This window comes from Talpa occidentalis, unplaced genomic scaffold, assembly GCF_014898055.3.
Source record: "Talpa occidentalis isolate TD23 unplaced genomic scaffold, MPIMG_talOcc4v2.1 talOcc4.11, whole genome shotgun sequence".
Lineage (NCBI taxonomy): Eukaryota > Metazoa > Chordata > Mammalia > Eulipotyphla > Talpidae > Talpa > Talpa occidentalis.
The window spans coordinates 18,743,056-18,754,354 of NW_023601104.1; the positions used below are offsets into that span (position 1 = coordinate 18,743,056).

General features: G+C 47.4%; 1 protein-coding gene across 1 annotated transcript in view; it reads right to left on the reverse strand.

The window, feature by feature from the left end:
* Positions 1-11,056, reverse strand: part of TNFAIP8L3 (TNF alpha induced protein 8 like 3) — a 42,004-nt gene extending 30,948 nt beyond the window's left edge. The window contains exon 1 of the mRNA XM_037502474.2: positions 10,983-11,056. Coding sequence (XP_037358371.1) covers positions 10,983-11,034 — 52 coding nt within the window. The 5' untranslated portion in view covers positions 11,035-11,056. The remainder of the gene's footprint in view (positions 1-10,982) is intronic.
* Positions 11,057-11,299: the final 243 nt, after the last annotated feature.

An 11,299-nucleotide genomic window follows, 5' to 3' on the forward strand; every position in this document is an offset into this window, starting at 1 on the left:
GGATGTGTTGAGTTGCGGTGTCTCCTGAACAGCGAAGAGAGGCCCAGAGGCCAGCAAAGGCAGGATTCCTGCTTGGAAGAGAGGACTAGTCTAGAATACTGCTTTAGGAATCTTTAGCTCTGTACTGTAAGAATGAGTGGTCTTTTCCAAATGAAAGTGTATTGTTAGAAGAACAAGGTCAAGGGCTCAGCTTTAGGAGGTGACTGAGATTAATGAGGCATGCAGGAAGAGCAGTTGAGGAAGGGTACAGGGAAATCAGGACTACATAGTCAGAGAAGTCAAAAGGAAAAATACTCAAGAAAATTCAGGTTAAATTCTTATCAGATACTGTTCTGAGCTGTCTGTAAGTTGACTATATCTGTCTGACTGAACTCTCTCTGTTTTGCCACGAATGTCTGCATTTCATCTTTCCTTATGGCTGAATAGTATTCCACGGTGTGAATATACCATATTTTCTTGATCCAGTTGTCTGCTGATGGACATTTAGGCTGCTTTCCATGTTCTAGCTATTGTAAATAGTGCATATAGAGCACACAGTTTTTTGCATTGATGGTTGCATGTTCTTTGGATGGATGCCCAGGAGTGGGTTTGCTGGGTAGATTGTTATTTCTATTTGTGGTTTTTAAAGATGAATCCGATTGTGTTCCATAATGGCTGCACCAGTGTACATTCTCCCCAGCAGTGCAATAGGCTTCTTCTTTCTCTGCATCCTCTCTAGTACTTGCTGTTGGGGGTCTTTGAGATATGTGAAATTCTCAATGGGGTGAGATGGTATTTTATTGTGGTTTTAACCTTCATCTCTTATTGGAAGTGATGATGGGTATTTCTTCATATATCTGCTGGATATACCTTTTGGTGAATTATCTGTTTAGATTTGTTGTCCATTTAATTATTAAATTGTTCATTTATATCTTGGATATTAACTCCTTGTGAATTATATGTTAAGTGAATATTTTCTGTCCTTCAGTAGGATGTCTTTTTAATCTTTTTACATATTTTTTTTCATTGTGTGAAAGCTTTTTAACTTGAGGTAAACCCAATTCTTTATTTTGTTTTTTTTATTGCCCTTGCCATGGGGTAAAGTTACCAACAACATCTTTATTATAGATGTTATAGAACATATCAGCAATATTTTCTTATAGTTATAGGTCTTATATCTTTAATCCATTTCGAATTTATTTTTGTGTATGGAGTTAGAAAATGATCCAACTTCATTCTGTTATATGTGGCTTTCCACTTTTCCCAGAACCATCTATTAAAGATACTCTCTCCATTGTATAGTTTGGCTGCTTTATCATAGATTAAGCACTGATATGTACATGGATTTATTTCTGGGCTTTCAATTCCACTGATATGTGTATCTGTTTTTGTGTCAATACTTTTTTTTTTTTTAAAAGATTTATTTATTTATTTATACAAGCACTGGGTACAGTCAGAAGCGTGGGAAGGTGAGAGAATTCACGAGAGCCAGAGCGGGGAGCAGAATAGGCAGAACGACAAAATACACTGCTGAGGGGAGCAGCGGGTGCGGCAGGAGAGGTCTGCGTGCCATGTGGGACCCTCGCTGGCAGCTGGGGATCGAACTGGCACTGCAGAGGCCGTGGGCAGCTTGGCAGCCCAGCGCTCAACCGCTGTGCCACCAGGGGAGGCCCTGTGCCAATACTATTTTAATACCACTGCTTTATAGTAAAGTTTGATGCCTCTGTTTCTCTCCTTTTTTTTTTTCCCCTGAGGATTGCTTTTGCTTTGTGGTTCCACATAAATTTCAATATTTTTTCTTCAATTTATTTGGAAAATATTGTTGGTATTTTGATGGGAATTGTGTTAAATTTACTTATCACTTTAGGCAGGAGAGTCATTTTGACTATACTAACACGGGCTATCCTCCATCTCTTTACATCACTATCTGAGTCCTTTAATAAGATCTTGTAGTTCTCATATAGCTCCTTCACTTCCTTAGTTAGGTATTTCCCAGGTATTTGTTTCTTTTTGAGATGATTGTAAATGGAGCTATTTTCTTGATTTCGTTTCCTTCTTGTTTGTTCTTTGTATATAAAAATGCTATGGATATTTTGTATGCTGATTTTGTAACCTGTCACTTTGCTGTATTCATCTATTGTTTCTAATAGTGTTTTGGTGGCGTCTTTAGGGTTTTCTCTATATAGCATCATGTCATCTGTGAATAGAAAAAGTTTCCAACTTGGAATCTCTTTATTTCCTGTTTTTGTCTGATAGCTCTGGCCAAAACCTCTAAAACTAAGTTAAACAGAAATAGTGACCCTGGGGAACTTGTATTGTTTCTAATCTTAAGGGAAAGTTTTCAGTTTTTCACCATTAAGTATTGGCTGTTAGGTTGTAATATGTGGTCTTTATCATATTGATGTAGGTTCCTTCTATTCTTTTTCTACCTTGTTTAGAGTTTTTATCACAAGTGGGTGTTGAATCTTATCAAATGCTTCCTCTGCATCAACTCTGAACCTTTTAAAAAATTACATGTTTGGGAGAATGACAGAGTTGCCAAAGACTCTGGCCTCCAGTTCTGGTTCTGACATTGTTTGGCAGTGTAACTAGATGTTTTTAGTATCCCAAGTAAACATTTCATTCTCTTATAAAGCTCCCTTCCTCCCCCAATAAGCTTTTATAGTATTTTTCAGAACTGTTTTAGGACTACATTCTTTCCTTGGGAAAAGTACATCTCAAGGGCTCAATCTCATTTTCATCTTTGTACTATTCTCACATATTCTGCCATGAACGTGTATTCCTTTGGTCAGAAGATAATGTTACTGAAAAGCAGTAATTAAGGGACTATGCTGGAAACCCAGACCCAGGTTGTCAGCTCTCCATCTCCAATTCTCCTCTCCACGCTATAGGCTCACCTTTGAGTTTTATCTCGCTCTTGGTCACCATGTTATGGGAATTCTACACTTGAAATTATTCTAAATGCCGTTGTGGGAAAAGTGGTTCAGTACCCTGCTAAGTATACTCTGATACAGGGACCATGTGTCTCTCTTGACTCTGCTTTTCAATCCTCCTCTCAGTGTTTGTCTCACTCACCACCCACCGGTCCTCATCATCCTGAAGATGCCTGCGGCTGCAGGTCTTTCCAGAACCTTTTCTCCCTGCCAGCTATTTGTGCTGTTCTTCCCATTTCCCCCCCACTCCCAGACCACTCCTGACCAGATTCTAATCTGGGGCTTGTGCCAGTCAATCTCTTGCCCATGTGTTTTTGGGTGGATGCAGTTTATGTCTGTAGGTAAAAACAGGGCCTTCTGGAGACTTAATGCCCCAACCTAACAGATGGAGCCTAATGTTCAGGGTTCTGGGCATAATCGTGGTCTCTGGTTGGGGATGCAAAGGAACCTAATGGTCAACACTGACCTAACTGTGGAGTTGACCTGATACAAAACAGAGTTTTTAAGAGTTAGACTGCCTTCATATCCACTGACAAGAGGCACATCTTAAAGCAAGTTACAGTTAACCTCTCTGTGCCTCAGTTCCTTGGTCTATAAAATGGAGCTATTTATAATACCTAAACCAGAGGCTGGTAGAGGGGTAACACCATATAAACCAGTTAACTCTGTCCTAAATACATTGTAAATAAGTAAAAGTAAAAAGTATCACTATTATTTTACCTTAGGTATTAGCTCTCTGGGGCTGATTAGCTCTTTGGGGACTAGCAAAGATCATCCTCACAGTTTCTCATCATATTTGATATTTGCCACAACAACTTTTTTTTCCCCACAATGTCTTAAGCTCTAGTTTCTCTTACCCTGTAACCTCAACCCCAGTCTTTTCTCCCTGACTTCCTGGGTGTTATCCCAAGGAAACCAAGGAAGCAGACTGAAATGTGGTAGAAAGAGTTGCTGTTAAAGCCCGCCTTGCAGAAGACCCCCACCACCTCCCTCCCATTTTCTGTGCTGGAATATTTGTCTGCCTTCCCAGCATAACCCACAGACTCCAAATCAGGATCGTGGGACATGTGTGCTCACCAGGAACAGCTCTTTACAGAATTTCCTCTTGCACATGAAATGAGATTCCTTTAGCATAGAAGTATAAACTGGGAGTTTCCAAAAAGCCATCTATTACCAAAACATTTCCTTTCAGGGCTAAAATAGTTTCACAGAAAGAATAATTTACATTTGAGAAAAGACCCTAGAAGCTAGTAGCTGCTCCTGTGGTTTTTCAAGAGTTTAAAGCAATATTTGGAAGCCACCAAAGTGTTTCTCTCTCTTTCTTTTTTTTTTCCTGGAGAACGGAGTTACAAAATACTGGTTTCTATTAGGGTGTGTCGAGCACTTTCTGTGCTGCCAAACTTCCACGTTTATAGTCTGCACACTAGTAGATTTTCCGTGAATAGGCTCAAAGTTACTCCCAGGCAGTGATGTTTAGGAAACCCAATATGAAATTGAAGACTGTTCTAAAGCGGTCTCAGAATGTGTGCCATGCAGTTGCCTAAAAAGAGCATTTCTGATGTATAAAAAGTAACATATTTTCCCAGCATGTCTTAATATATGTGGAGGAAAGGCTATTCGCTCTTCTATGTTTTCTTAGATTAGGTTGTTTTTAAATTTTTCTTCTCTATCCTTTTATTTCTATACTGGTACAGATTATAGCCCAAACACCCACCTACACAGGCATTTTACATAAAGAGTTGGAAATGAAGAAGCTGAAAAAGAAAACAAAATTATGTACATCATATCTTTAAAGATATTTGCATGTGAATTGAAATGGGAGCCAATGGAAACTCAGGGAAAATGAACCAGTTAGAGAAAAGTGCTAGTGGAAAGTGTGACTGTAATTTGGTTTTGCTGACAAATATAAAAGCAGGTGCCATGTTTTTTAAAGAGAAAAATAACATAGAAAATAGAGCTTTATATTTACATACACACAGGCATTCTCTTTCCATCTCTGAGAACTGACACTTTGGCTACAACCACAAGCTACGACATTGAAATCTACACTTTTGGTCTGACAGCTATCTGTTCTCATTAGTCCTGGAGAGGGTAGCCCCGTTGGGTCCGGCCAGGGGCTCTTGGTTTCTCCTGGCTTTTTCTTCTCCCATCTAAATCCTTCACCCCTTCAAGGCTATCTTTAAGGCCTATTTTCCCGATAAAGCCTTCCTGCCAGAACTCCAAACCAAAATGCTCCATACTGCAAATCTTACTTATTGCCACCTCTCTTGCAGATTCAGTTGGGGGTAGGTGTTTTTTCTCCTAATGTGTGCACAAGCCTCTGGAGGGCAGGGTCTCAGAAATGCCATTTCTGTATTCCACAGTACCCTGCACCGCTCTGAACACAAAACCGGTAATCAGTCCATATCTACTGGACTGTATGGGCTGAACAGTGGGGTACAGAGGTGTGGGTCTTGATTGCTTGATTTCATCTGGAAAGCGAAACTGCCCTACTCAGGTCCAGGTAAGGTTTAGAGTCCAATAGCTATTCCCTGAACTCTGCTGGTAGATAGGGATGCCACCTGCCATCTCTAATTTAACGATCCTATAGGATTTTGGAGGCTACCTGTGGTGGCTGCTGCAATGTACTGCCCAGGTTCCCCTTTGGGAATGACGGATTTCTTCTACAAGCCGCTGGGAGTGCTACCTGCAGAGAACCCTCAGCTGAAGGGAACAGCCTCACCACGGTCACAGCCTACTTCCTGGGATGGCCTACCTCTAATGATTATAATTGGAGGGAGTATAAAATCTGACCATCCCAACTAGGGATAGTTCTAAAGTGCCATTCCAGCTCCAGAAGCACGAAACTCAGCTTCTCGCTTGGCCCAGTCCAGCGCCCCTCCCCCCCTCTTCTTTAGGCATTGTTCCCAAAGAGCACTGCCAAATAAACTTTCTGTGTGCTAGCCTCCATCTCAGAGTCTACTGCCTGGGGAACCAACCCACAGCATCATCCATACATATCCAACTATGTGTGCATTCATCTATGCAGCCAGCCATTCAACCAGCTAGGAACCTTCCACCTGTTGGGGACACAGGTGGTGTTGGGGGGAGGTGATAAAGATGAAGAAGTCCAGTCCTGCCCTTAGGGAGCTAACAGTCCACACAAGAGGTGAGACATGTTTGGGAATAACCAGAAAGCACACCATGGAGGGAGGGTAGTGTCAAAGAAGGACATATGACGACACAGCTGGAGTGCAGTCTCAGGGCAAGGGGTTCAGGTAGGGGTCAGGACTGCGGCCATCAGTATGCAAATCCTGTCTCCCCACCTGATCTCAAGCCCTGGAAGGACAGGATGGTCTGTGTCCTATCCCTTGCTCATTCCTCATACCTCCTAATGCTGAGTCCCAGACCATGCAAGAAATCTTACAACACTGAAACAAAACAAGCCATTGATGGAAGTGCTCTAGCAGTTCTACCTTACAGCACAGGTTTCTGGCTGCCTAGCTGGCCTTTCAGTGCAGGGTTCTCAGAAGGCTCCTCAAGATGCTGGTTCATTTATCATGCTCATGAAATCTTGCGAACATGAAAGCACAAGACCAGATCCTGATCCCGAAAGTAGCTATACTCCACTGTCTGGATGAGGCAGAGGACCCTGAACAAGAAAAGAACAAGACATGGGACTATGACTAATAGAACGGTCCCTGCCCTGAGTTGGCCAGTGCATCAATCTATCAGTCAACAAAGGGTACTGAAAGCCTCCACGTGGAACCTCATAGTGAGAATCCAGCACCTCATATCCCCCAACTGTTGTCTGCAGGGGAAGGAGCCTTTCAACAAAATATCACTGCTAAGTGCTTGACGGAAAGAAAGGGACTGTGAAGCATTTGTGGGAAACCCGGCTCCTGCCTTCCCTGCCCTCACCCCCAACTAAACATGCTTGTCTCCTTCCACTCTCCCTCTCCTTTCTCTGCTTCTGTACAATCTGTCACCAAATTCTGTTAATTTGTTTCTCTGAAATGGCATTTGCATCCTTCTTCTGCTGCTTCGCCTTAGTGTTACGGTCCCCTTTGATATTGTGGCCACACCCCAGAAGCTGAGGCTCCCAGCCTGGGCAATCCTACACTTCACATCTGCCAGATGTGGCTTCTGAAAACCCAGCTCTCAGTCCATCTCTGCTCAACAATCAGCTCAGTGGGGGTTTTCGGCACCCTCAGGACCAAGTTACTAAGCTGCTTATAACTTGCCTTCCTAACTTTATTTGCTCAAGTGGCATCTGACTTCTGGAAGTCCTTTCTTCCTCTTTGCCATCTATTGACCCCTACTCACTCCTTGCCACTCTGCTCACATGGACCAAGCTTGGGTCCAGGGGAAAGGAGGAACGGGGAGGGCAAAAGTAAGGGCCTGCTATTGCTCCCCACTTTTGATCTCTTGAGGTTACCCTCCCAAAGCCAGAACATGGAAGTGTTTTTTCTGCAGACCTAACTAGCCTAAAGGAAGTCCCTTCAGCTCGACTGTCCTTGAGCAGCTAGCTGTGCGTGGAGAGAGCGTGTCTGCCCTCAGCAGGATAGTCTATCTCCGTCTTAGAAGCCAGAGTGGGGAAAAACTGACATGGATAATGTTTATTCGCTTGTTGCTTCTTACGAAAGACTCAGTCACTGAGTGAATACACCAAGCTCTAGGATTTCTGAGAGATGGATGGTGGGTTTGCCAAAGGAGAGACTGCCAAGATGGGTCTCTGGAATGACTCCAATGTTCCATAAATCCTGCCTCTTTCCTAATCATAGAAAGAACCATAAAATGACAGAAAAGCAGAGGGGAGCTGCAGGCGGCAGAGTGACAGAGTATCTTCCTGTGCTTCCTGAAAAACAGAAAACGCAGATCAGACAAATCTCATTCTCCTTTTCACTTCCAAAGCAGGGTATTGCTCCATGAGAGATTGGCAGTCAGTAGTGGGGAGAGCTTTGTAAGCCTCTCTTAAAGGGGTGCAGTAAAAAGTAAGATGGTCTGCAGAGATTTCCTCACTCTTCGGCCAGTTTCTGACAGGGAGGGTGACTGTGATGAGCACATTCAGGGCACCTTCTGGGCCTCCTGCCACCTTGAAGGGAAAAGATTCTCACAAGGTGGGGACGGGGATTAACCCCACTCTTGTATTTGAGATGGTATGAAAGAGAGAACCCCTCCCATCTCCAGGTTAGTAGGTAGATTGGGTAAGGGGTTCTCTGCTTTTCACAACTCTTCTGAGAGCTGGAGGAAAAGGTTGGTGTAAATAGTTGGTTTGAAAATCCCCATCTTCAAGTCTTAAGCTGGAAGGTAGATGGGGATGAGAAGCGGTAAATTAGGAATAACCTCCTCCAAATAAGCAAACAAACACAAATGCAAATGCATGCATTCCAGAGACACAGAGTGAAAAGGAGAAAATGCAAAACAAATCTCTTTAGGCAATTATATGAGTGTGATAATAATGAAAACAATGCGAGTTGTTTTACACAAGCCTAGTGATTTGCATTTTACAAAGCACTGGGGATACATAATTTAGCTGTTGTCTAAGGATAAATCCAATCAGGTGATAATCAAAATAGTAGCTATCGGTTACTGAATGATTATCAAGAACATTTGTCATGTGTTATCTAATTCCCACACCCTTCCCGAAGGGGCTATTGTTATCCCCATTTTACAGTGGGGGAAACTGAGGTTTGCAGGTGGTAAGTAATTTGTCCATCAGGGAGAGACTGAAACTCAGGTCTTTTCTGATTCCAGAGTCCAGGTTCTTGACTTTATAAGGTCCGTTGTATGGCAGGGCTTTTTTACAAGTTTGGGAAGGAAGTAGCACTGAGAAGTAAGCAGTCCTTACATCTCAATTTCCTATGATAGGTAAACACAGACATATATATAAATACTCCAAGAGGTCCCACTGGCCTGCTTTCCTTTCTCAGTTACACCCCCATCTAACTTCAGATGGGTTTATTACTATGAAATGGGCCCACAGATAAATGCTAAGTTCCTTAGAGCACAAAGGTCAGCCCCTATGGATGACATTTAATCTGTGTCTGAAGCTGTAACACGGGTTTCCATTTTACGGGATGCAGCCTATCACAGCAACTTGATGAATTAACATCTAGTTTTGAAGCATTGTCACGAAGGAGAATACTTTAAGACTGAAAATAATGAGTGAAATGGAATGCCATTTAGCAGAATAGCTGTGACATTCAAATCAATGTTCAACTTGTGAGATTCAAGCACAGAAAGAAAAAAGAAACTGAGGGAAACAGAAAGATGCAAACAAATGGCGACAGCTCACTCCAGCAGGCTGCCCTGTTCTTCAAAGGGCCCTTCTGACCTCAGTGGCAATGTCTGCTGTCAGCCTTGCAGCGGCCTCTGACCCAAACCTACATGAACATATACAGGCCTGCCCGGAGCTGGGCATACTGGGGGAAGAAGCAACAGGGCCCTGAGGAACCCCTTTGTGCCCCTTTCGCCCAAGACCCACCTCTAGTTTTCCCTCCCTCCTCTTGTTTTCTCTGAGCCCCCTAAGCCTCCTCCCCTTCTCCATCAACCAGCAAGAGCTCTGGAGTCGAGGCAGGGAGAGCATGTTAGTTCCTGGGATTTTGAGAGATTGAAGTGTCAGTGTTAATGATGTCTCCCACCCTTTTGGCTCTGGGAATACACTTAGACACACATAATATACCCTCTGGAACTTTTAAATGAGCGAGGAGATCCACATGCCACCTGTGAAAAATCTTGGTGCTCTTTAGTCACAGAAACATGGTTATCACCCATATCCACACATACCTAGACAAAGCAGGTGGCCCCTGTAACACAGTAACCCTTACACTCCGGCATCTCGGTGCCACCTTTCCTTAAAAGCTGGCCTCATCCCTTCCCACCCAACTGGAAGTTCTCCCCACAGCCACCCCGTGCGAGGCTGAGGGGTGTGACGCAGGAAGGGGCGTCACTGGGCCCCCTGTTCCTTCCTGGCCGAGACAAGAGCAAGTCACTCAACCTCTCTGAACCCCTGTAAAATGAAGATAATAATCACCTGGCTAAGTGCTGCGAGGAGGGAGAATTTGTATACACGTAGGGTCCTTGGCACGGCGCCTGGGGCCCCGAGCCTGCCTTTGCTACACCCCCACTTGGGCGGACCGCGCCTCACTTAGTCCCGGGAAGGGACGGGGGCTGGTCCGGGAACTCCAGTCTGCACCAGAGGGTCACAGCTCCGGGGCGCGGGGCGCCGGCCGGGGCCAGGCTCCGGGGCTGCGCAGGCGCGGGGAGGCGCGGGAGCGGGCGCGAGGCGGGGAGGGGGCGCGCGGGTCTCCAGCGCGCGGGCCCGGGGGCGGCGGGCGGCGCGGCGCGGTGGAGGTGAGCAGATCCCGGCGGTAAGTCGCCCCAAGCCCGTGGGTGGCTTTCTCCTCTTGCTCGGCGTCAGGGAGCGGCGGGGGAGGACATGCATTTTCCCCTAAGTAAGCATCCACGCGCGGCTTCAACAACTATCGATTGGGAAAAGCCAGCGGCGCCGCTCGAAGGCGCAGCCCGGCTCCGCGCGCCCCCGCGTCTGCGCCCCGGCCCCTCCGCGCGCGGCTCCTCCGCCGGCCGCGGGCAGCGGGGGGCCGAGGCGGCTGCGCGGCGGCCGGTCCCGCCGCTTCGGGAACCCCAGCCACGAGCTGGGCTTTCTTCTCCGCCGGTGCGTCCGCGCGGCCCTTCTCGGCCGGAGTCCCCGGGCACACCCTCGGGCCGGGTCACCTGTTCCTCGGCGTGTCTGGCTCCCCGGGTTCGCGGGCCCGGCCGGCGCTCCGGAAAGTTATTTCAAAAGGCAGCCGTGTTGCAACCCTCGCCGCAGCAAACTACACCACGCGAATTCCCGAGCCCGTCCCCGCCCCCACCCGCCCGGCGACCCGGCAGCGTGGAGAGCCACCGCGCGCCCCAGTGCCGCGGCGAGCGCCCCAAAGCAAACTCAGGGCGCAGCCCCGACCTGCGAGGAACAGGGCTGCTGGGCACCGGCCGCCTGGCTGCGCGGAGACACACCCGCGGGCTCCTGCCCCGGTCCCCCTGCTCCCGGCCCGGCCCCCCCAGAGGGGCCGCGGTGGCCCTGGGTACCTGCGGCGGTCACCGGCTCGCCCTCGCTCTGCTCGCCGGAGTCGGAATCCATCCTGCGGGCTGCGGAGCCGGCGTCCACTCTCGCCCGTCCGTCCGCCGGGCGCTCGGGCCGGCGTCCCGGCTCGGGCAGCCGGGGGGGCGGCCGCCGGGGGGGCGCGGGCCGGGCGGGGCGCGACGCGGCGCTCGGGGGGCGGCCCCGCGGAGGAGAAGGCGCGCGCGCCCGGCGGCCGGCGCTGGAGCGGAGGGAGCTCCGGGCGGAGGGTGGGGCGCGAAGAGCCGGGCGGAGGCCGCGGAGGCGGGAGCGGCCGGCGCCCCGC